The 26,637-nt window shown below is 47.9% G+C and overlaps 1 protein-coding gene across 3 annotated transcripts in view; it reads left to right on the top strand.

Annotated features, from left to right (window-relative positions):
- Window positions 1-26,637, top strand: part of LOC144132785 (uncharacterized) — an 89,122-nt gene that overhangs the window by 19,311 nt on the left and 43,174 nt on the right. For all 3 annotated transcript variants that reach the window (XM_077665439.1, XM_077665438.1, XM_077665440.1), the window contains 3 exons: window positions 7,636-7,996; window positions 8,759-8,901; window positions 11,354-11,575. In XM_077665439.1, the coding sequence (XP_077521565.1) occupies window positions 7,636-7,996; window positions 8,759-8,901; window positions 11,354-11,575 (726 nt within the window). The remainder of the gene's footprint in view (window positions 1-7,635; window positions 7,997-8,758; window positions 8,902-11,353; window positions 11,576-26,637) is intronic.

The raw sequence follows: 26,637 nt of genomic DNA on the forward strand, positions 1-26,637 counted from the left end.
GAAAGGTGGATACCAATGTGTGCGACGTTGGTTAACATGCGTAACCTCCAGTTCAGCCCGCGGAAGACAATTTCCGCTCCTTCCTTCGTCCACACATTCCCTCTCTTTAGGTATGGCACTTGATACGCCTCTGCGCTCATGATACGGTGTTTAAAGTCAATACGCATGGTTAAACTTTTAGTGCTCCTAGAGCGTGAATCATAGTGTTTATATTATTATTGTTAGCCATTTTCTGTAGTTTTTTAACTTTATCGAATTCGAATAAACTATTCACTCGTGCACATTTTTTTCTATTGAATGACCTTCCTGCTTAATAATTGCATGGTTAATAATTCGTCGAAACGACTTCTATTGTTCAGTTGTTCATTCGTCCTCGCTAGGTGTGAGCAAGCTATGAATTAGTGAAGCTATTAAACTAACTAGTTAACCGCGCCTTGCACAGAACAATTGGCGCTAATCAACATTTCAACCGCCGGTCGCTAATTCAAGAATGCAATGAGGAAATTGTAGTCCATGCCTGTCCGTTGTGCCATAGGCGTTGCGGGCAGGGCAGTTTTAATGCGCTAGCTCTAAAACGTTCAATCCCAGATTTCACCGATGTTTTTCTTTCCGAGGACTCCGGCAGTTGGCAACCTGCCCACCGAGACGTGGACAACCTGTCAGCGGGGGTAAAGGCCTACTATGCAAAACACTTCATGGCAAAACACTCCAAGACCACGAGTGGATTTCGAAACCACAGCGGCGTGAACATATCAGCTTCGCCGACCACCGCATTAGGCCATTACGTCACCGCCACTGCCGAACATCCATTTTGTTTAACTGCCAGCCTGTAGCACTGCGCTCTGTAGCACGTCACCGCCACTGCCGAACATCCCTTTTGTTTAACTGTCAGACTGTAGCACTGCGCTCTGTAGCACGTCACCGCCACTGCCGAACATCCCTTTTGTTTAACTGCCAGCCTGTAGCACGTCACCGCCACTGCCGAACATCCCTTTTGTTTAACTGCCAGCCTGTAGCACTGCGCTCTTTAGCACGTCACCGCCACTGCCGAACATCCCTTTTGTTTAACTGTAAGACTGTAGCACTGCGCTCTGCAGCACGTCACCGCCACCGCCGAACATCCCTTTTGTTTAACTGCCAGCCTGTAGCACTGCGCTCTGTAGCACGTCACCGCCACTGCCGAACATCCCTTTTGTTTAACTGCCAGCCTGTAGCACTGCGCTCTTTAGCACGTCACCGCCACTGCCGAACATCCCTTTTGTTTAACTGTCAGACTGTAGCACTGCGCTCTGTAGCACGTCACCGCCACTGCCGAACATCCCTTTTGTTTAACTGCCAGCCTGTAGCACTGCGCTCTTTAGCACGTCACCGCCACTGCCGAATATCCCTTTTGTTTAACTGCCAGCCTGTAGCACTGCGCTCTGTAGCACGTCACCGCCACTGCCTAACATCCCTTTTGTTTAACTGCCAGCCAGTAGCACTGCGCATCACTTAGCGGGTGCACCACTGTGCCAGGACTGGTATGAGGACTCCCAGAAATCTCTGAATGTAAAGTGGGGAGTGACCAATTCTGCACATACGGGCATTAGCTACAGCAGCATCAGCAGCAACAGAAAAGACACTGAAACGATCCACCGGGTTTCGTCTGAGTTTTCTTTGTCTGGCCACCATGTAACGAATGCTTATACGGGTGGCTGGGGCGGCGTGCGATGAACGGATGCACGCAGAAACAGCCGTCAACATGCGCGATGGAGTAGCGACGCATAGCCGGATATCAGCTCGGGGATGAGGAGAGAAACATGGTGCAAGAGGGGGTCAACTTGACGGACGAGGACACAGTGGGCGCGAGATAAGGGACTGGGACCTTACGCGTTGACCCGGGAGGTATTTCTCTTGTTTTGTTTTTATATCTTTTTTCTTGTGATCTTAACACTTTTGAACTTCTTTTTTTTACGGACTTGTGCCTAACAAGTCGTGCATTTATCTCACAAGCCTTCGAGAACGCTTGGCGGCCGTAGGGGTGATAGGAGAGCATGTGGAAGAGGCGGAGTAGATAGTTGCCTCGGGCGGAAAGTCTGGAGGAGAAAGTATTTGACTCAGGCATTAGATTTGCTTTATGTGGATTAAAAAGGAGCTGGTTGAAGAGGCGTATGAACGGCAAACCAAAGTTGGACTGCATTGATAATGACCGTGTTTTAATTGCAAGTACACCACTCTCGCCGAAACCGAGATTTGCAAAGATAGAAAAAAACAATCACGTCGCCGACTTCGCTTTTTTCGAATTTTTTTTTTTGTTGAGGACAGGAGCGGTATTGTGCATTTATGGGCCACATTTGGAAGGTGTAGTTCGGGATGGGGGTTGCGGCTGTGGTCTGACACCTTTTTCTCAAGCATTTCCCCCCATAAGAGCCAAGCACCAGGCAGGGAGAAGGCTTATATCCATTAAAACTTGGCAGGTACCCTAGGGCGCTTGGAATCAAACCGAGCAGGTACCAAATGGGACCCGGTTGCTTTAAGCCCTCGTGTATCTGTGGTGATCCAGAAATTTTGCATTGTCAGTAGTATTAATATAGAGTGCACAACGCCCTGAATTAACTTTACCCCAAGCGAGAGTCAGCACAAATGGTTCATTTTCAAGCGGTCAGTCTAAAGCAATTTTTCAGCGCCGGTACTTTGGACACAGACAGATGTGGAAAGAAAAATGGGGCAGGCGCTGGCCAACAGGAAGGGAGTAGCATTGATTAGTGATCAATGAGTCGTGTTATTCAAGCCTACTTGAAATAAAGACGAGAAAACAGGATTGAGACAGTGGGTGTAATGCGGAGAGGCGATAACTGATGGCAGATAACAAAGTGGATTGCGAAGCATGGTAAACTTATGACAAGTGTTGGCAGGCAGCCGGGTGAGGAAATGAGATTATGGATGTAGGTCGGCTGTAGGGGGTGCATTACAGGGTTAATTGGAAAATAGCAGTAGGGGCCTTAGTCATGCCCTGAAATTTGTCTTGCACTGGAAGTTGCCGCCCTAGGGCGAGGATGTTGGCGTGGAACGCTATACAACCACAGTACGAACCACTTCAGCGCAGTCTGTCAGTGAAGAGTTGCTGGTACTCGCCCTGTCTGTCTTCATTGTACCTTTTCTGTTGTGTTGCTTGAGTGCAAGCTCCAGGGCGGTACGAACTTGACGCAGAGGACCGCAGCAGTTCGCTAGTTGCTTGAACGTCCGTCTTGTATGCTGCAAGTGCGAGGTTCGATCCCTAATTATACCAAGTACGCTCCGATTTTCCAATGGGTATCTAATGGGTACAAGCTTTCTCCTAAACAGGCGCTTGGCCTTCCTCGGTTCAGTTCAGGATAAGTTCATTTCGGAATGAGATTAAGATTTCAGAAAGCGGGTCATCGCTAAGTATATGGCATCAGAGGGCACACTATGGCTCCTGTTGAAGTACATGGTCTGTGGCTCCACTTTGTGTCAAGCCGCCTTAGCTACATAGTGACAACTAATCATCACCATTCAGTTCACGCTATGCAAAGAAGATGTGGAACGATTCAAGCGCATTGTGGGAGAATCGGGCGCTTAGTAGGTGCCTCACGTGGCAGCGTTGTTATTTTAAAGCCGTGAGTGGCAGCGGCTGGCAGAGCTCGTCACTTTTTTTCTACGGGGATAAAATATGGAAAGACAAAGAAAACACGGCAGAAGGAAAGAAGAAAAAGTTAGTTTGGGCGCGTATAGTGGGCGGGGAGGGGGGGGGGGGATGACTGTGCGGTGACCGATTGCGGCGGCGTGTTGCGGTCGAAATTCGAAACTGCCAGCCTCGCGATAACATCGGCCACGGGGAGCGCACAGCGCCATGGCCGGCTATGAGGAAGAAGTGGAGGGGCTGGTAATCTGTAGTGTGAGGGGGAGGGTTACGACGTAGAGCATTTATCGTCAGCAGCTCCAAGGCTAGCCCGTGGTGGCCCCGTTCGTCTCTGTTCCTCTCCCGAGTACTACGGAGAAGCACGTTAACGCGCCGATTCACCCAGGGCTAGAAATGAATTAAGAGAAAATAAAGAGAGCTCACGCTTGTCGCCCGTGTTGGCAGCGGGGGGGGGGGGGGGGGGGGGGGGCTGGAAAAATGGGTGAGGAGGCGTCTTCACGCTGTATGCCGCTGGCGGTCGTAAATATAGTCGGGGGTATCGTCTTCCAGCGCTTAAAGTTAGATGGTGGCTCCGACGCCCTCCGCTCTCTCAAGCTGTCGCTTCCTCTCAGCGTGTGGTTGAGCCTGCACGGAGCTAGTGTGAATGTGCGTTCAGATACTTCTCCATTGGTCTCAGCTTTTGACGATTGAGATGGCGCTCGTAAGAGAGCTGCTTCACGTGCGCTGAGCTGAATTCATGCTCGACTATACCACTCACATTTCGTGCTTCACCTGGACTACAACGTTGAGCGACCGACGTAATGGCCAGCTGCATGGTTTTTAGCGCACCCTTGCCAGTCTTCCCTATTACCAGACCGTGCACATCCCTTACAAACCCCACTGATGCACATCGCGCTATTCTGCCGTCCCATTTTACACCCACCTCTATCTAGACCGTCCGGTCCACTATGGAGCCTGCACCAGAAACGTGTGCTTCTTTCAATACCTGGCACCACGAAGAGATCGGCTCATCGCCGATACCCCTAAAACAAATCACTCTTGAATATTCACATCAGCACCGTTCAAACCGCCTCCACGTCTACCTCAACGGCTCAGTGAATTCCATCAGTTCTTCGGGCTCCGTGGTCACCCCCGCAAAGACTACAGAAATCAGAGTTACGAAAGCTCACCAGACTTATTCGTCGAGTGCACAGCTCACCGCACATTAATCAGCAGCGCCCTCAGCAGAAGTCTATTGTCTCCGATTCCAAAGCGGCCCTCCAAGGCTTACGAGCTTCTCTTCGCCGTGGAGCCCATGAACAACAGGTCGCTGAAATCCAACAACTATATCACTCCGCCATCAATAAAGGGCACATTATCTGTCAATGGCTACCAGGACATAGCGCCATAGCAGGCAATCACCGCGCGGTTGAGATCGCGCGAACTTACTGCGACGCCGATTTTGTGCCGATCCCCATTTCCGAGATCAGACGCAGCGGCAGACTTCGCGCATGCACTTGCGCGGGGCATAGCGCTTACCGCGTGGAATGGAGGCAAATTTTAGAATTCACGTTTGAAATCCCTGGACCCAGATCTGCAGCTCCGGCTTCCATCCGGCCTACCACGACATGAAGCAACTTTGCTGTGTCGCCTGAGGTTCTTTCACCAACCATTACTCCTGCTTAATCGGTGTGGCTGACAGCCCTGCATGGGCCATCTGCGGGTGTGACGAGACTATAGCCCACATTCTGTGTGAATGGAACGCCCTGCCTACAGCGCCGAAAGGCAGTCTCTCTGCCGAGCGCTGGAGCGTCTAGATCCACGCCCACTGAGGGAAATGAAGATTCTCGGCCACTGGCCGCGGCGATCGTCGGCGGTGAAGGCCTCCAAGGCACTGCTCCGCTTCTTGAGAACTTACGGCCTGCACGATAGGCTGTGATACTACTGAACTCTTGCTGACTTTGCGAAGTGACTTCATTTTTCTGAGCACTACTCTGTTTTCTCCTCGTCCTTGTATCCCGTCAGCGCTTTCCCCCCGTGCAGGGTAGCAAACCGGTTTTTCTTGCAGTTATCCTCCCTGCCTTTTCTCTTCCTCGTACTCCTCCTCCTTGCCCCGTCACTGCCGGGCACAAAAAGCGTATTTGTGCCGGAGAATATACGAAGAATATGCACTGGCTTGACCGATGTGACATGATCGCGCCGAAAGAATGTCAGCAAATCAAAAGCCGTATGTTGGCAAGTGGGGATATGCATATTACTGCACTCACTCGATCGGAAAGAACTTGATAGGTCCACCTAAGGCCACAGAAAATGCATCGTTTTATTTTTTAGGTTGTTATTATAGAACACTTTATTCGGGGTCATTGAAGGGATCGAGGAAGCAAGTTCAAGGTGGAAGAAAGTTACTCTGGATTTGGCGCCAGAAAGCCGCCTCCTCTCGGCGGAGATTTTTGTGATGTAGCTGGTATGTTCTGAGGGAGAGTCGGTAATGTTTTTGTATGTGCGAGATCTTGCTAGCAGTAAGCGAGTGGAATGGGCCCCGCCTCTTCTGAGTTGGGATGGCCTTCCAGAGGTGCCCGGAGAATAAGTTCTCTGACTCTCGCATGAACGCGCTTGTTGCCAGGGGGACACCCGACCATGCCGACGTGTCCAGACGAGGCGGTGTCAAGCATAGGCTTGGACGGCCAGCTTGACCTCACCGCCCTGGCCTCCCAGATAGCTGAGGGCCCCACCTTCTGTTAGCTTGTCTCCAAACTTTGCTCATGATGAAATTTTTCTCTGTCTCTCAAGAACATTAAATTGGAAATCGAAGTGTGTATTTGCTCTGCCTCTACATTTCGTCTTCTTTACAGCACTCAGCAGAATTGGGTCCTATGGCAGAGAATACAATTTCCACGTCAACATCATTCCAAGGTCATTCAAAGTCATTCCTCTTCGTTACTAAGGTCATGCACGTAACTCGTAGGCGCCATTTGACCTGTCAAGCAAATTATTGTAATGCCTCTTTCCTGTAAGTGGCCGTTTTGCTTGCCTGAGATGCCTTTTCCGTTCATTTCGGCATTGTCAACCTCGTATGCGGGAGGTGCGGGGTTCGATCACAAGTGCCGCTGGAAACCACCGGTGATACAGTTCATTTGCCTGGTGCTCGGCATTATTTAGTGTGAAATGCTTGGGAAATGAGTCTTTGACCCCACCTTGTGTAGAAGAAAAACCTTGTGTTATGGCGCTCTTTGGCGACATATGCCCTTTCACCATAAAAACCACCAGCAGCAGCATTGTCAGCATGCTGAAAACTACTAGGACCTGTCAACAGGAGCAGCTCACGCAAGCGCTTCTGGTGCTGGAAGAATCATTACTGCACCAAACTGCGTATTCCATCCTTACCTTGTTTCTCGACGACGTGCTCGTTAACAGCGGAAATAGTGTGGAAGAAGGATGCACGAAATAGTGGGTAACATGAACTAATATCCATATTATGACTTGTGCTGCATAGCCATAATGAATGAGTCTACGAAGTTGCTCGACGGAATGCACAAGTTCTTGCAATAAGAAAATGATGGCATCGCGTGTGCTGAGCACCGGGCATATAGCGGTGCTTTGGTGTCGATTAATTTTGCTTGCTTCCCTCATTCTTGGTTCATATTTCATATTAAGTCACATATCCATCCATCATAGATAGGGGGTATGCGGGAAGATGAAATTTTCATCAACACAATTTTAACGACAGGAACTAGAGTCGAAATAGAAACCACAGCGCCCTAGCCAGCGTTTCGACAAGATGACTTGTCTTTGTCTGGGCCCAGATGAAGACAAGACCTCTGGTCTAAACGTTGGCTATTTCCACACCGAGGCTCTCCATCGAACAGATTAAATTTTGTTTTGTGCTGTCCACCGCGTCATCTAAGGAAACACAGAATGTTTGATTCTGACGCTTCCTGAGTGTGTTGCCAAATCCACCCTTTGCTTCGTCAGTGCGCATATATCTATGTTCGCCTTCTCTTCCAACTTTAATCAAGCGTGGGCCTGAGCAATGGCAGTTCTCCTCTGACCGGTTCCGGAACCAGCAGCCGCCTGACCGAGCTGATGTCCTCGTCCCTGGGGAGCCTCGCCGCAGCCTCGTCGTCCGGCCGCGGAGCCGGAAGTAGTTTGTCCGGAAGCGGAAGCAGTATGGGCGGCGGATCCTCGGTCGGCGGAAGCAAGGGTCTGCGGTTTACCTTGGAGCAGGTGGCTTGCGTCTGTGAAGCCCTGCAGCAGGCGCGTAACTTGGATCGCCTGGCTCGCTTCCTGTGGTCTCTGCCGCCCGGGGACCTGCTCCGGCCAGACGAGGCCGTACTCAGGGCGCAGGCAGCCGTCGCGTTCCACCGCGAGAACTACAAGGTGAGTCCGTGGGTGGCCAGCTCTGTCGAGTGCCGTACCACGGACCGACAGAGTGCATCTGTGGACACGCTTCGCGTACTGCTAGCTGTTCGATTCACGACAGCATTGTGCGCCCACGTCTTCTCGATAACTGAACGACGGCCTTTTGTAAGCGATATCCTAACCTTTTGCAACAAATGATGCGTATATACTTGAAGAATGCCTACGCTCTTCTTCTTGAATTCAAACTGTACTTTTGACGACATTTTTTAATATTTCTTCCGAAATTTTAGCAGCTTGCTTCTTGGAAAACTGTACAGAAATATACAAATATACTAAAGAAAGCTATGTGTTTACGACATGACGACGAAACATCGTGTTGTATTTCAGGCACGACTCTGTAGTCGTATTGTCGTAAAATCGGAGCAGAGGGAAAGCAGCGCCACAGGTCTCCCCGAATTGGCTAGTTTCAATTCAAGCCACGCATTTTTTTATGGACACCATGAATAATGCCAGAAACTCAGCAAAAGAAACCATGAAGCGAGCTTGATGTATGGGGTTGATCACTTTTTCTCCTTGACCTTTGCTGCTGCGGGCGAGAATCTGTCTCGTAACAGCAGAAAGAGAAATGAAAGCCTAGGGTGAGACGATGCCTTTAATGACAATAATACATCGGCTCGATGTCTCGTTCGTGCTGACGTGGAATCAGTCGGATGTGTCGCCAGTGCCGTTTTCAGATCTTATACCGCCATGAAAGTCCCACGAAGCGCCGCCAATTTGCAGGAGCTGTACACTATCCTGGAGAGCCACAACTTCGACTGCAAGTACCATTCCGAGCTGCAGCAGATGTGGTACAAGGCGCACTACAGGGAGGCCGAGAAGATTCGCGGCCGCCCGCTGGGTGCCGTCGACAAGTACCGGCTCAGGTGAGTAACCTGCGCACGCTGCCTGCCGGTCAGCAGCAGTTGTTGCGTACAGTCTTTGTCAAAAATACGCAGCCCCAGGGATTGTCTTCCAAGCCGTGTAACGGGACTCTTAAGCATATTTGACAGTCCTAAGCTTGGGAGGGTTGAGGAATTACGGTGCTCCGGTCTTCGTGGGATTACTGTCTTTGAGTATATATGCAAGAGGAGAGTAGAGGAGGGTGTGTACTTTTGACAAAGGCTGTATGTGTCGCTCTCTGGGAGGTAAACTGCGGAACACCAAACGACTTCAGGGTGCGAATTCTGTTGGGATCCATTTCCTTTCCGTTCCGCTTGATCCTCTACGATTGGCCACCGCTGCCATTAACGTCGCGCGTTAGAGAAGACGTCGCGACAGAAACGCGTCCATGACGTCACCTACATGCGTAAACGTGTCTCCAGCCGTTGTCGCACTGGCGGGCTGGCACCGACGATTACGAATGAAGGAGTCCGACGGCACGTTTGGCACGCCCGACGAGCTTTATCGGCTCTAATCGAGTCTCGGCAGAGAAAGTCGGCGTCGTGTATGCGACGAAATGGCGTATAGTGGTCCGTGAGGCTCAGCCGGACTGGACGTGCTGAAGGGAAGGTTGGCCAACGGCGTAGCCAAGACCAAATGGGCTCTCTGCGATTGACCCTTTGCTTTAACATCTGCTGTTGTCGTCACGTTGACGTCAAGGCCAAAAGAAATGGAAAATGGCGTGGATCATTTCAGAGTACGGCCCCAGAGCATTAAATTCATCTGGTGCTTACACTGTTTGCACTCAGCTGGTACCGATTATTTGAATCGATCCCCATTAAACATAGGAAATCTGGGCAAGCGCTTCTATAGTTGGTTCGACTAAACTGGTTATACTTATGTGGAACGGGTCGGGACACTTTTATTTTTAATATTTTTCTTAGTCTCATCATATGTTCGACTGCCATCGCGTGACTCGTTGCGCTGAACACTCATAATCACCCCCGTGGAAATTTCGATTTTTTGGTGCATCCCACTGATATTTTTTATGCGCGTCGTAAATAGTTGTTAGCGCAGGAAGCAATTTATAGGTCAGGATTTGCAGCGAGGAAGACGAGCCGGGCTTTAGAATTACCATGTTAGCGCAGAATCTCTCGGCCTTCATTAGTTGTTTTTTTTCAGAATTAAAAGTCTAAATTATCTTCATTTATTTACGTAATATTCGCTACTGGCTGCCAACAGATGACGCCAGTTGTTGATGCGCAAGAAAGCTGGGCATGTTCTGGCAACCCGCAAAGCACAAGCGAAACAAAGTGCGGGGCCATGTCAGGATTATAACTCTGTTTTAAATTATGGCGCCTCTACTATGTAACCACAGTACAGTCACTCCAGATAATAATAATAATAATAATAATAATAATAATAATAATAATAATAATAATAATAATAATAATAATAATAATAATAATAATAATAATAATAATAATAGTAATAATAATAATATTAATAATAATAATTAGGTTTTGGGGAAAGGAAATGGCGCAGTATCTGTCTCATATCGTTGGACACCTGAACCGCGCCGTAAGGGAAGGGATAAAGGAGGGAGTGAAAGAAGAAAGGAAGGAGGCGCCGTAGTGGAGGGCTCCGGAATAATTTCGACTACCTGGGGATCTTTAACGTGCACTGACATCGCACAGCACACCGGCACCTTAGCGTTTTGCCTCCATAAAAACGTAGCCGCCGCGGTCAGGTTCGAACCCGGGAACTCTGAATCAGTAGCCCAGTGCCCTAACCACTGAACAACCCCGGTGGGTTACTCCAGATCCAGTATTTCTTAATTCCTCATGCTGCCTACTGCGGTGAAATACAAGAACTAGACTGAAGGTATCCTGTTCAGGACAGCCTCATGCATAAGAACTAAAATTAATCAACGCAGTCTAGGTGCACCACAGAATGCCGCAATGCTGAATGCTTGTCCCGGCAGTTGCATTTGCGACTGGGTGAACAGAAACTTTAGCTAGGTTCAGCTTCGTTGGTTTCAAGGCAGGGCTAATTTACCCCAGTTTCTGGTCAGTCGGAGAAGCAGGCTCAGGAAGCTGAGATTTTAGCACCTTAGCCAACCTCTTTCAATCAACTTTGGCCGGCCAGGACAGTTGGCCTCGTTTGCAAGCCGCGGCAAACCTCGCCTTAATTTTTGTGAGAAGGCACCATTTATCATGGTTCCGATCAAAAATGTTCTCTGAAGCCTCGAATTAACTCGTGTAAGCTCGGGATAGCTGGGAGGAGCGTCGTGCTAGCTTTAGGCAATGAGTGGGTGATCTTGAGGGGGACCTTGGCACCCTCAACGTCCCTTGTTTTCGCATGTTTCAAGCAAGGAGTGCTATCGCACATCTACTCAGTTTAACTACGTTAAAACCCTACCACTTTGTTTCCCTATTCCCTTTTTCTTCGTTGAAGGCGAAAGTATCCGCTACCCAAGACCATCTGGGACGGCGAGGACACGGTTTACTGCTTCAAGGAGAAGTCCCGCATCGCGCTCAAGGAGTGCTACAAGGTGAACCGCTACCCGACGCCTGACGAGAAACGTGCGTTGGCCAACAAGACAGGCCTCACGCTCACCCAGGTCAGCAACTGGTTCAAGAACAGACGCCAGAGGGACCACGCACCGCACCGAAGAGGGTGAGTGGATACGTCTATTGCCTTCTCCCTTTGTACACTCTTGTGAGCCAAGAACCATTGTCATTGTGGGAAAGCTAATTTTATCCTTGGACCCAAAGCGTGAAATCCGAAGGCGATGGGTGTGGAGTGCTCTTCACGCATAGGTGTTTCGGCTACAGGATTCAGTTTAAGGTTACATGTACATTTATGTCTGCACCGTAAACACAACTGATGGCCTAGCAGCATGCATGGTCCGCCAATTTTTTCAAGCGTCTCTACGTCGGTACTCTAGTTAATCTATCGGCCACAAAAGTTTACGCAAGGCGGGTGCGCAGGAAAAAAATTGGGAGTGGCTTAGCTCGGCTACGCCAGGATATACGTAGCGAAAGCTAAGGCATAGCTTGGTTAGCCCCGGTCAATCTTGATTTCAAGTGCAGGTTAGTCTGGTTGCGTAGCTATGTTGTTGTCGTGGTTCGTCACGCGGTTGGTCACGTGAGCAGTAACGTGGTTGGTCACGTGGTGCGTTGTGAGCACGGTGGGAATGCGAGCACGGCGAAACTGCGAGTTCGTGGCCAATGTAGCTTTCGCTACAAAAATCATTTCGATGTGACACGAGCAAAAACGCCCGAATTGCATGAAGGTGTGCTCGAGCGAGCACGGTCCATCAGCTGGTAACATTACCAGGCGGCTGGAGGTTCTTTTTTTTTTCGACAACACGCATAGCGTAAACTCTTGAGGCCGATTTTACATGGTTGCATTTTTACGCAGAAACGGAGTGAATCGTGTCAGAAGCGTATGCGAGTCTCACCGGCGTGGATTGACAATACGGTACGGATATCCTCTTGCCACACGGAGAAAGCATTCCTTCGGGATGTCTGGGACGTCTCTCCGCGCCATGAGAAAACTATCGTTATTTCACCGCGTGTATTACGGCAGTTCCCTCTTTTTCCTTAATCCGTCTTAGCCTGTACCACAGACAGAGGTATTTCGAACTATGTGCATTTCGGAAGTTTTGATGGTTCAGATTGTGTTGGGAAAAAATAGCCCTTTGGACTCGTGGCCAGACCGCTCACCGAAGAAATGGTGTAGTACCCAAGTGGCCATGCCCGGCATTACAAAGCTGTTGCAGGCTCTGCGCATTTTTTTTTTTTGCCAGACTACCACACTCTGCATAACTGCTCTCGTGGAAGCCGGTCTGAAAAGACGCTATATGAGGGCGCAGCCGTTCCTTCTGACCTCGCAACTAGTGGCCCCGACCTGCGTGCCAGATATAACCCAGGCCGCGCTGGTGATGTTTTTTTTGTTTACTGTTGATATTTACCCGCGGTACATTAGTGTAGCGGGGAGTCCTTCCTTCTTTCGGACTCACCTACTTTATGTTTACTGTTGACAATGTATTATTCTGTGATAAAAATGAAGAAAGCGCATAAAGTGTGCAAACAGTATTCTTGCACTTTTGCCGGCGGTGTTCCTTGTTGTCGACGGAGGCTGCCGGGTTCCGGAGCTGTTCACAGCCTGTTTTGGCAATGTCTTGTTACGCGTTTTCCGTACCAAGTCCGCGTTTACGCAATGTTTATAGAAACAGCTAGGACCGCAACTCGAAGCTCTGTGGCACCAGGGCTCTGCATGGAAAAGCATAGACGCGGTAGGTTTGTGTTTATTCGTCGCTGCTGAATGTTTTGCCACACGACCGTTTTGCCACAAGTTGGAGGGACTTGCTTGCAAGCGCTCCTGTAGTTCCTGTGCTGCGTGCTGTCGAGGCACGTACCTAAAAAGAAAACAAAGAAGAAAAAAACAAAGCTGTTCTGTTGGAGGTTAACAAGAAAAGAACGCCTGATGCCCAACAACCGACAGAAAAAAAAAAGAGAACTGAAGACGTATTCAGGCAGACTTACTGCCGCGTGGACTATGTGCCGTGTTTTTCGGAATACAGTACTCCTCTGGCACTACATTTCTGTTTTACGCCGTTTTACGATGTTTTACGCCGTGCAGACTAATAACTACTACTACTACTACTACAACTACTACTGCTACTAAATTTGTTTTTACTGCTTTACAGTTTTTTTAGATCACCCATTTAGGACATATGCCATCCTCAATAGTGTTCTCGCTATACCGAAGCTTTTTATGGTCGCACTAGCTCAATGCTTCTGCTGGCTCCGTGTGGCCGTGTGCACACGTGCTTTCTTGCTCTAGGTGCTCTCCTGAGGAAAATTGAGATAGCAGTCAATGATCTGGCAGGAACCTTTTTTTCTTTTCTTGAAAGCGGACATTGCAGTGATCATGACGCGCTGTGGTACTGTAGCACATCTAGGTTGATGACAACTACTTTTGTGAATGAAAAGTGGCGAGTTACGATGATAAACCGTGTTGTGTCAGGGCGTCATGTAGAGCAGTAAAAGTTGATTTCACTGCTGGCCTTTGCGAACTGTGCGTCGGATTTGTGCACTCCAGTAGTAGTAGTAGTAGTAGTAGTAGTAGTAGTAGTAGTAGTAGTAGTAGTAGTAGTAGTAGTAGTAGTAGTAGTAGTAGTAGTAGTAGTAGTAGTAGTAGTAGTAGTAGTAGTAGTAGTAGTAGTAATAGTAGCAATAGCATTAGTAGCAGTAGTAGTAGTATTAATGAAACGTTTTAGCCACTATTCAGCGCGGCAGACTCCATGATAAATGAGGATTATAAATCAGAAATTACGGTACTAACATATGGCGCTCTGTTGGGGCGAGCAGGAGTGCTCGCTATTTACTGCGCTCGGGCGACCTCCAAGACCTCCTTTATGAGAGAAGAGCAGTTGATATGCTATCGCCGGCAACCTGACGACTACGGTAACTGGGTGTCGACGTGATCGTCACTAGTCGGGTGTAAACATAGCGGAGACCACCGGAGAACACCGCTTGGAACGAAGCAACGATGGAGGGTATTTATGACAGTGCCACTCCGGGACTCACCGCATCCAGTTCACTCGCACGCCCGCCGCTCCCGCGTTAATGCGGCAGGGTTCCGTGCCGTTCAAGCGATGTAGTCCAGGACACAACGAACGCCTCCTGGTAGAGGAATGTGCTGTTTACATTTTTCCCTACGTGGTGCGGTGCTCGCATTTCGCGAACGCGCCGTGCCTTTTTGACTCTTGCACCAGTCTGGCTCGAATGGCACGGCGTCAAACTCAACTCAGCAAAAAAAAAAAAAAAACCGTATAGAGCACGCAAACATTTGCCGTATACTGTGCTTTACCGCTTGCTTATTTTAGCTCCCGACGGGATTGTGGTGTCTACTTGCGTTTCATTTTCTTTTTCCTTTTTGTGAGACGCAAGGTCAGAGGGAATGTTAGGCGCCGTCGTGGCATATGTGAGTATACAAGGCCGCACTGAAAGCAGCTTCGCTGACGAAAGGAGGCGGTTGTATGTTGTGCGTAATGACTTTGTTAACAATAGTCTGATGGCCGCAGTTCTTTCTACCGAATAACGTCCCGTACTACTTCTGGTAGACTGTGCACTCAGGAAAATAATTAAGTGAGCAACTCAAAGTAGTAAGATGTTCTCCTGACATCCAGAACCCCCCTCGGTACCTTGCATATGTTGTCGTGCAGTGCAGTGGAGCTTGTCGGAGGGGCTAGCCGATTTAAAAAAAGATATGGATATGCAGAGATTTCGTCACTTCCGCTTTCACTTGACTGCATAGAAAAATCTGCTAAGAAGAGAAGGGGCACATAACTGTCCGATCCCCGTAAGTAAGAAATTTTGTAGTGGTAATAGAACGGTGCTTTTATTGTTCAAGTGATGCTTCCCCCACTGAACTTTTGTATTGGAGTCAGACTCTTGCGCTTTTGAAGTGCTATTAAAACTAGAAATGCGGGGGTAAGGCGGGCCGCAGGTGGCTCACGACAGAAATAATTGCCGGGATATGAAAAAGTTGATCCTGAAGATGAGGAAATCTGAATAACGCGTTGTCCGTATGAGCCCTATCATCCGAGTGCTTCCCAAACTCCACCCCTTGCTTGAGTTTATTAATTTCAGTTTATTTTGATCAAAGCAAAACTCTGCATTTTCGCGAGCATGATTTAAGTAATCACGTAGACAAGCCGAAATAAACCAAATGAATCAAAGGGGCCTTCGCCTAATGTGACGCTTATTACGGCTTGAAGTCATAAAGGGTATAAACACCCATTAATCACTGAATAGTATGCCCGTTAATAACAATTGCACTACGTGAAACGTCTGCAGGACAGATCTACCGATCAAATGGCCGGTAAATGATCGTTGGGCCAATGACGATTGGGCCGCGTGACATTGCTGCGCCAGTACGTCAGATCGTGCGGAACACAGCCACGAGGCCTTGGGGAAAAAGAGGACGCGGAGTGTGCCAGCTAAAAACAGCTGACGTTGTACATGAGCACCGTCATACGAATGGAGTTATCGGAATCAGTTGCGTATGCGTTCCCAGGTCAATACATTTCAACTGCGCGTGGGTTCAGCTGCGCCTCCCTGCAACCTGCAAGCGGCTTCCGGCGCGCTGCACCGCACTAAAGTAACCACTCTTGCAACGAGGGCCGCTATAGCGATCTGTTGTCTACGAGAAAACCACAGCTTATGAGGAGTCGAATGGAAGGGGCGGAGCTTTATTAGTGACGTGGCCACCTCTAGGTTCTACTTGCTGGTTTCCCCGCTGCTGATGATGACGTCTAAGGCTACTCCCTCTCTAACGAATTACCGAGGGGCACATCCGGGTTCAAGAAAAAAGGGAAATGTAGAAGTTGAAATCATGAACTTTGGCACCAACTCGTCCTTCCTTCTTCTTTTGCCGCCAATTTTCTGGCCGCTGTTCATCTTGAGCTCGTGCGGAAAGCCAGTGCGGTCATGCCACCATTTGACAGCGCAATAATAATAATAATAATAATTGGCTTTTTGGGAGGAAAGGAAATGGCGCAGTATCTGTCTCATATGTCGTTGGACACCTGAACCGCGCCGTAAGGGAAGGGATAAAGGAGGGAGTGAAAGAAGAAAGGAAGAAAGAGGTGCCGTAGTGGAGGGCTCCGGAATAATTTCGACCACCTGGGGATCTTTAACGTGCACTGACATCGCACAGCACACGGGCGCCTTAGCGTTTTTCCTCCATAAAAACGCAGCCGCCGCAGCGCAATGCTCAACACTCAAAACTCGCGCGCACATGTTAGAACGCAAAAGCTTTAGAGGCAAAGAATCGCCCCTACGGGGAGGTGTCCTGGTGAGCCATAATTTTTAGATAAAGAAGACAGATTGAGGAACGAAAGATAATCTCAGGCTGCATCAACGTAATTGGAGCAGTCCGGAAACAGCGCGCTAGTCATTCGTGTTCAAGTCAGGGAAAGTTATATATCTCTAATAACGAATACGGTAGTAGTCAGGGGTTAACCACGAAGGACTGGTAAAATAAAACAACACCATATTTTCCTCATGTGACGTGAACGCATCCAAAGGAGCATATATCGACAATTTCACGTGAAAGCGTATGGGTCAGGTGTCGCAGAAAAGCCGGCCTCGGCATCGTCGTCCGTGAGCGAAAAATCCTGATTGCTCGTCAGGCTCATGATATCACAGCCACATGACCTCTCGCAGGAATTTCAAACACCCCGCAGCGCCTACGTTAAACGTGACGTCACGCGTGGAAGGAAAGTGATTAAAGTGTGACATGTAAAGCGAATTAAACGTCGCCGCGTGTCTGACATAATTTAACTTTTAGAAGTGAATGATTTCATTTAAAGAAATGTTCGATAATATTTGGTTTTAGGCGGAATTGGAATCCACGGCTGTCGGGTTGCGAGCCAGACGCGCTACTGACTAGAGGACGCAAGGCAATCTTGTACGGTTTGAGAACGGTAAATTATCTAGCACCATCGGCCTTGTACGTCGCTACTGCCAGACTTTCCCAACATCGGTTAATATACCCTCCTTTTTAAATCACTATTCCTATTTTTGATGAAATATGGCATCTTAGTGTGGGCCACTACAACTGCAGAAAACATCCACAAGTTGGTAGTTTTTGCAAAAACGTGCCATTAGAATTATAAGTAAAGTGCCATACCAATATCCTACAGCTGACTTATTCAAAAAACTGAACGTTACTCGTGTGGACTCCATGTATGGGTTTAGGTTATGCAAATGTTACAGGTCAAATGTCATAAGCCATATCCGAATCCTGGCTGAATTAGCCGAATTAAATAGAAACATAGCTTCATACCCACACGTCATCCCGAATTCTGGAAAGTTGCCAAATGCCGTACCAATTATGGGAAACAGATGCCAACTACCATAAATCAACTACTACAAAATGACATAGATGTTACGAGATTGTCCATGAAAAAGTTGCGCGATATATTTAATTAGATAACGTATGTGTTTTTCCACTTGTACTTATTTTATTAACTAGTCATGCTTGTTCTGTACCTTTTTTTTGCTAATACGACAGTAACCGTTCTATGTTTTGCTTTTTTCTGATAATGCAAACATGGTGTCTACGAGTGGTTTATATATGCTGTGTAATCTTCCATTGCCTTTCAATCTGTATTTTTATCGACGTATGTATTGATGTTATGTAACATAATGTTTGCCACCCCTGCTGTAAAAGAATGGGTGCACTGGCCTAGTCTAGCCTTTCTGGCTTTTTGCCTGTGCACCCAACATCACCTGATGCTGAATAAAGATCAAATCAAATCAAATCAATTCAAGTCAAACATGGGGTTGGTTTATATGTTTGTCGCGTGGTGTTTCACGTACTGCGGTATCTTCCAACTGTATGCTAATGAATATATGTAATCAAAAAGGATCACTGGTCGAAATCGCCTCGGACCGTTAATGCTGAGCTTAACTGCCCCCTTAATTTTTGTACAATAGGGATTTTCACAGTAGCTTCTTTTCCCACCTTTATGGCAGGGAAAATGGAAATTCGTGTAAATAAAGCTTAATGGTCATTGATGTCCCCAGTTTGTATGAAAGCCTAGCACGAAGTATGCATATTCTTTATTCAAAACGGATCGTAAACCTTTCAAGACAGATTGTAATTCTCTAAAGGATTAAAAATATTTGGCAGACATTCACTGAAGCTTCAATGAATGTCCACCAGGATCTGAGAAATATGCAGGCGTATTTGATGAGCAGCAGCCATTAGTCCTAAATGTCAGAACGTAAGCAACGACGACGTTGTTTAATTACATGAAGGTTAGTGCAATTGTTCAGACATGGTAGTTGCGCGACACACACACACACACACACACACACACACACACACACACACACACACACACACACACACACACACACACACACACACACACACACACACACACACACACACACACACACACACACACACACACACACACACACACACACACACACACACACACACACACACACACACACACACACACACACACACACACACACACACACACACACACACACACACACACACACACACACACACACACACACACACACACACACACACACACACACACACACACACACACACACACACACACACACACACACACACACACACACACACACACACACACACACACACACACACACACACACACACACACACACACACACACACACACACACACACACACACACACACACACACACACACACACACACACACACACACACACACACACACACACACACACACACACACACACACACACACACACACACACACACACACACACACACACACACACACACACACACACACACACACACACACACACACACACACACACACACACACACACACACACACACACACACACACACACACACACACACACACACACACACACACACACACACACACACACACACACACACACACACACACACACACACACACACACACACACACACACACACACACACACACACACACACACACACACACACACACACACACACACACACACACACACACACACACACACACACACACACACACACACACACACACACACACACACACACACACACACACACACACACACACACACACACACACACACACACACACACACACACACACACACACACACACACACACACACACACACACACACACACACACACACACACACACACACACACACACACACACACACACACACACACACACACACACACACACACACACACACACACACACACACACACACACACACACACACACACACACACACACACACACACACACACACACACACACACACACACACACACACACACACACACACACACACACACACACACACACACACACACACACACACACACACACACACACACACACACACACACACACACACACACACACACACACACACACACACACACACACACACACACACACACACACACACACACACACACACACACACACACACACACACACACACACGCACGCACGCACGCACGCACGCACGCACGCACGCACGCACGCACACACACACACACACACACACGTTCTACTTAGTTAATGTAATTGCACTGGTGAGCACTGAATGACGTTGAAATGCATTATTCTATTAATCGGTTGGAAAAAACTTTGACGGCTGCACTGCGGTCGGAGTTTGTAATTCAGTTTTGTGTATTGCTAGAGTTGCGGTCAGAGAGATATTAATTAAAAAAAAGCTCATCAGTCTTTACGTTGTAGGAAAAGCTTGAATCCTGAAACCTTGTACTGGGTTCAGGCTTTGCATATGCAAAGTCCAAATACTGCGCATTTAAGCGGTAAATAACACGAAAATAAACTAATCGTTCTTCATCACAGTACACGCCCCTGTGGAACCTTTCTGGAACGTGTAAAAAATCAGATGATACATTCCACGCGTTACAAATAAAGAGCTGGCTTACATCCAGAGCGCCGTAAAAGCCGAAGCTCGCCAATGTGCTCCGCCGCGGTGGCTCAGTGGTTAGGGCGCTCGACTACTTATCCGGAGTTCCTGGGTTCGAACCCGACCGCGGCGGCTGCGTTTTTAGGAGGAAAAACGCTAAGGCGCCCGTGTGCTGTGCGATGTCAGTGCACGTTAAAGATCCCCAGGTGGTCGAAATTATTCCGGAGCCCTCCACTACGGTACCTATTCTTCCTTTCTTCTTTCACTCCCTCCTTTATCCCTTCCCTTACGGCGCGGTTCAGGTGTCCAACGATATATGAGACAGATACTGCGCCATTTGCTTTCCCCCAAAACCAATTATTATAATTATTCTCGTCAATGTGAACTTTTGAACCGGACTAAATATTTGGATCCATGGAACGTGGCCGTTCACCAGACTCTGGATGTGGTGCGTTTGTTGCTAAGAAGGGCTGCAATTGAGAGACAAGAGTGCGGCTCCTGTGTCGCAGATGACGGCACCCCTCTGATGTCCAGCCTAAGACTTCCACGGATGCAATACGGCTTCACCTCCGCAGGGTCGACAGAGGCAGGCGCAGCGCGCATAGTTGCGAGCCTTAGCGAGGTCTTTGAATTTGTAGGGACTCTTCTTTTTTTCCACGCCAGCCACTCTCTTCTTCAAGATTAGGGGAAGCCAAGTGCCGCTGGTGAAGATAAGGCACTGAGCTCAGGGGCGAGCGAAATCCGCGCTGGATGAAGTTACTGACACGGATTGCAAACACGGCTTTTGTATGGTGCGAAAATAGCCGTCGCTATATACAAGATGATTAAAGAAAAAGAAGGAAAACAATGGAGACGGCAGGCAGTGATGCAGATCGAGGACAAAGTCATTGACAGCGGCGAAGAAGATAAATGGAGGTCATTGAGAGAGTACCATGCTATGGGTAGCCGAAGCTTAGAGACCTTCCGAAAATTAAAGCTGTGAAAATAGTTACAAATGTTAGCGGCAATGAGTGAAGTTTTCAAAGAATCAAAACTGATTCTTCGAACTTGGTACGCAACTACACAATAGTGAATTAACTTGCTTAGCAGTAGGCTGCCGGTGACGGGTGCTGCAGACGATGCCCTTTTTTTCCCAAATAATGATAGTTATGATAGCTGCTTTCAATGACTTTCGCGAGGTGCCACTTATTCACCCTATCGTATAGTTGAGCGTACGTAACACTATAGCAATGAAACAAGTAGAGTTTATTGCGGTGATCAGTGCCCATAGTGCTCCCTCAAATGCATTCTCGCCGCGGGCGTGTTATCACTTATTACTGCAATTACCTTTACCCGAAAAGGGAAGGACAGTAATTAAAATTAAATGTTCTAAGCCGAGCCATCTGAAGTTATGAATTGCGAATTTACTGCATTCACACGACGGTGATTGTCTTAAATGTACCAGGTCCATCCTTTCTGTCTAGAGTTTGCCTGAGATGCGCAGTCCACCTCACTCTACCACCACTGGGCTTTGCGTTCATTCTTCTTTATAGCGAAGACTTGTCATGTGCCATGAGATGGGGCTGTCATTATAATACACAAATCACATCAGTTGTTATTTCCAAAGCAACCCTATGCAAGCGCATTCATTCATTCATTCATTCATTCATTCATTCATTCATTCATTCATTCATTCATTCATTCATTCATTCATTCATTCGATTTGTTTGTAATGGGCTGAGAAGAGCTAGTTGCGCTTGGCACGACGAACGCACCAGTCATGTCAGACTTGTATTTCCTCATTCCTTAAATGCACAGCAGACAAGGCGATGAGCATTTCAGAAAACGCAGTTTTGGTTCAAAATGTCAAGTTGTTAGCTGATGCCATTTGGTAGCAACTTGAGGCTCACAACGCACGCAGGTTGAACGACCCTCACGTTTTAGACTGTCCACCTTTACTGCGAAATGAGTAGCTCTTATTTCTTGTAGAGCTCCTGAAGAGCGTTAGTGTAGTTGAGCGTAGCTATATAGCACTGAACACAGCTCATATTGCTGACCGCAACAGTGTTCTCTAATGTATTGCTTATGCTTCCTGTTGCTGTTTTAAGTGTAATTCTATCGCTGCATATTTAACGATCGCTGGTACCCTTTCACTAATTGGGCGCTGGGACCTCCGACCCGGCGTTAACAGGTACGTAGCAGTTTTTGTTAATCTAAATGAATCTGCCCCTTTGCGCTTATATTTCGCATATATTTCCCGTCAAGCTACTCACTATATCGGCTGCCAGCCGTTCAACAGTTATTAAAGAAATATTGTTTTTTTTATATAGACATTTCCACCGGGTGAGGGAGATGTGTCTCTGGGCTGTTACGAAACGTTTTCGTTGCCGCTTACACTGTGTTGACGTCATGTGCTCACAACAGTCCAGCAAGCAATATGGCGACACCCTAGGAGTCCTTACTGGAAAGGTCTATAGTCAACAACGCTTTATTTTCAGTAATCGCAGGTACCATCAACGCACAGGCTAGGCGTCCCGGATGGGAATGGTTTGCAAACGAAATAATTTAGAACAGCATAGTACATGCAAACTTGCTACAGAATTGGCCCAAATATAATAATGATAAAATTCAAATTGGAAAAAGTAATGTTTCATGACGTGATTAAATTTGTACACAAGAAAAATTGATAACGGAATGAAAAACAAGCGAAAACTAAATGGGCAAAAAATGTTACTGGTTACATGTGAAGTGTAAAGCAGACAACATGAAACTTTACGTGATCTGCAGCGTCACTGCAGCTACAGCATGAAATTTTAATGAATGCATCATGAAATTCATTACTTGGAAAACGCAACAAATGCAATTGCATGCAATGTATTACATGAAACTGTGCATCTGCATTGACACTATTCTTGGGAACTCCCAGGAAAGCCAATGTGCTTACTGATCTGAGACTTCATACGGTACCCGGCAGTTATGCACATCTCATGGTATATACCTCGGCAGTCCCAACACTACTGCTCTGTTCTTTAGCGTACGAACATTCAAGACGCCATTTTGGACAAAAAGAATGACGCCAATATCTCGAATGAGCTAGGAGTTACAGTAGCTTGGTTTGGGCTAGTTGGTAACAGTTCTTAGAAAACATAGCGCAAAAGGGACACGGACGACACAGAAGTGGACAGTTCTTTAATAACCACCAGAAATAAAGCTTCGGGGCCTGCCAAAAACAAAATTCTCCATACTGCAACGATACCTCAGTGGTGCAAAACTGGCCTTGCGCCCCTATATGAAGTAGGCGTGTCCATCTTGTGTCTCTTAGCGGCAGCCGCTGCGTACTCTCCAACGGATCCTGCATTTGTTGATACAAGCGTAGAAGACATGCTTAATTCATTTCCGGCTCGAAAACCGGTGGGTTGCCATGTCGAGGCTCAGCTTGTGATGCGCTGGATATGAAAGGCGCTCATCGCTTCTTAATGCGTAATGGGAGCGCCATACTTATCATTAGATGGCGCTACGCGTCATCATACTATCATCATCATTACTGTAGAAGAAAATAAGGGTTGTATGTCGTCGGTTCGACCTTGGTGGGATTCAGAGAATTTACCTTGCATTTCTGGGCTCAGTCGCTTCGTGTTGAGGGTGGTAGTTAATTTACTACTGAATCTTCGCCTAAAATCGGAACCGCCGAAGTTGACAATGACGTCTGTGTGAGAAACGAAATGTGAATTAAAGGCATGCCCAGTATTACAGTGCACGACACAGAGGACGCCATTGTCCGTCTCGTCTATTGCCTCCCTCCAGCGAGCGCGCATGGGATACGTTCCGAATGAAAGCATATAAAAAAAGAACGCGAAAATGACAGGTATGCTCACTTGATAAAAATTAAGTAAAGAAAGTATTTATGCAGGATTATTTCTTTCATTTAGCATTACGAGTTCAATTGCGATCTTCAGGATCTAAATAAGAGGTCGGTAACAAGAACAGGATGCTTTCTGTGGTTTTATCGAATGATGTCGCATTTAACCCAGTTGCTGAATGCATCTGCGCTCGTCGACTTTGACCGCTCTCGTTTGTTTCATACAGACGACCACAATTATGTTCCGTGGGCAAAGCCGTTTTGACGCGTTAAAACAAAATTCTTCGCTACGTCGCAAAATCATGCTTGTCACAACCGATCTTCAAACAGCGACAGAATTTAACAAATTTTCGCTCTCACCGAACTAGTTAGGCTAGCTCAGTGTAGTTGCGTACTGAAAAATTGTAAACTCTACAGACAACTTTACTCTATCCGGCCCTCACAGTTAGCCGAGAAAGCTACTGGCTCCCCCTTCGGTAAAACTCGGATCTGTGGAGCTATCTTTGTCAGGTCTTGTGTGACAAGCTAAGGTGTGGTATCAGCGGTTTAACGTTCCGAAACTTCATCATCATCATCATCAGCCTGACTATGCACACGGCAAGGCGAAGACCTCTCCCATATTTCTCCAATTAACCCTGTCCTGTGCCAGCTGCGGTCACCGTATCCCCGCAAACTTCTTAATCTTACCCGCCCTCCTAACTTGCTGCTACTCTTACTTTCTCTTGGAATCCACTCCGTTACCCTTCAGGGCCAGAGGTTATCTTGCCTTCGAATTACATGTCCTACCCAAGCCCATCTCTTCCTCTTGATTTCGACTAGGATGTCATTAACCCACAGTTGTTCCCTCACCCACTCCGCCCTATTTGTGTCTCTTAACTTTACACCAATCACCCTTCTTTCCGTGGCTCCCTGTGTTGTCCTTAACTTAAGCTGAACCCTTTTCGTTACCCTCCACGTTAGCCTCCGAAGCTTCACGTGGGAATTTCGACCTTCTGAAAATGTTTGATGGGCTCTCACATCACACTCCACGTGAGCTCTCTTGCACATCGGCTCCTGTCCAGCAGGTAGGTTCGAACGCGCGACCTTGGGCTCAGCAGGCGAACGCCATTGCCACCGAGCCACTGCGGTGGGTCGTGTTTGGATCGCAGTTCTAACCGTGCAGGAGCCACAGTAAAACAATGCTATGCGCGTTGGAATGTGCTCAGACTGGTGCCGCTGCACGACGGCGAACTGCGACCGCACGGACCGAGCGCCGACTACGGGGCTGCTGTCGGCTTCGGCTCGGCTTTGGCTTGGCGCGGTGTCGGGTTTCCTCGGCGCGCCGTCGCCGGCGTCGCCGCTCCTGCTCCTGCTGCTACTGCCTGGCATGTGCCTGTCGCGGTTTAGGATTTCACCACCTACGCCTTTTTTTTTCTTCCTTCGCTTCGTTCATCCTGATTTTCGCTGTTTAATAATTGGTCGAGTTTTGTTATTGCCATTCCGCTAGCACCTTTTCGCTCGATCTGTCTTTCCCCGACTTTCACTCGCCTGGTCCTCTTCGTTGGTCAAAAACAAAAAAAAAATTGTTTCCACTGATCCAGTTCATTCTACTTCGTTTTCTTTCGGTTTAATTTATTTTACGACGATAACTGGTTGGTGGCTTGTACAGACAACATAGTGGCCGCCATGATGATGGACCAGGACCACGGAGGAAGCCTGCGCGCTCATCTAATCCGCTCGTCGCCGCCTGTTGCGATATGCACTGCGGAAGCGAGCCGTGGTCCACCATCATGGCGTCCGAGCTATTTGTCGGGGCTTCCCTCCTTAAACGATATCGCCATCACATGTCGCAAGCAAGGAAACTCCCCGTTCTCCTCCTCGTCCTTAAAAGCGCCATGCACGTGGGCCTGAGTCGCAACGGATATGTGGGTCTAAGTACGCTTCTATTTCAAGCAGTCGCTCTGCTTATGAGCACCTCTCCGCCTTCAGCTCCTCCGGTTTACAACTGCCACCTCCTACTGCGCATGCGCTGTTCATGTTAGTAACAAGCGCGAGTGACAGATGACAGCACCTGTCAAGCACATACTTTGCGCTTGGTGGAACGGGATCGTGTTTGCGTGGCCCGCGTCCTGTTGTTTTGAACCACTCGACCTATGCACTGCAGATAGGGCGCCACAATTTGTGAAAAAGGTGGATTGTCATGCATGGTAACTTGCAACCGGTGGCCCGGGTGGGTCGTCCTGGCGAAACTTTCCTTGTGAGCTTTCCGCAATACGATTCATGTAGAGTTAACGCAGGGAATCTACACGGTCCATATGAATAACTCATACTGAGAGGTCCCAATGCCTACCAGCTGGGTATAATGTCATCATGCAAATTATGCAGAAACCACATGGAAAG

This window comes from Amblyomma americanum, chromosome 5 (genome assembly GCF_052857255.1).
Source record: "Amblyomma americanum isolate KBUSLIRL-KWMA chromosome 5, ASM5285725v1, whole genome shotgun sequence".
Lineage (NCBI taxonomy): Eukaryota > Metazoa > Arthropoda > Arachnida > Ixodida > Ixodidae > Amblyomma > Amblyomma americanum.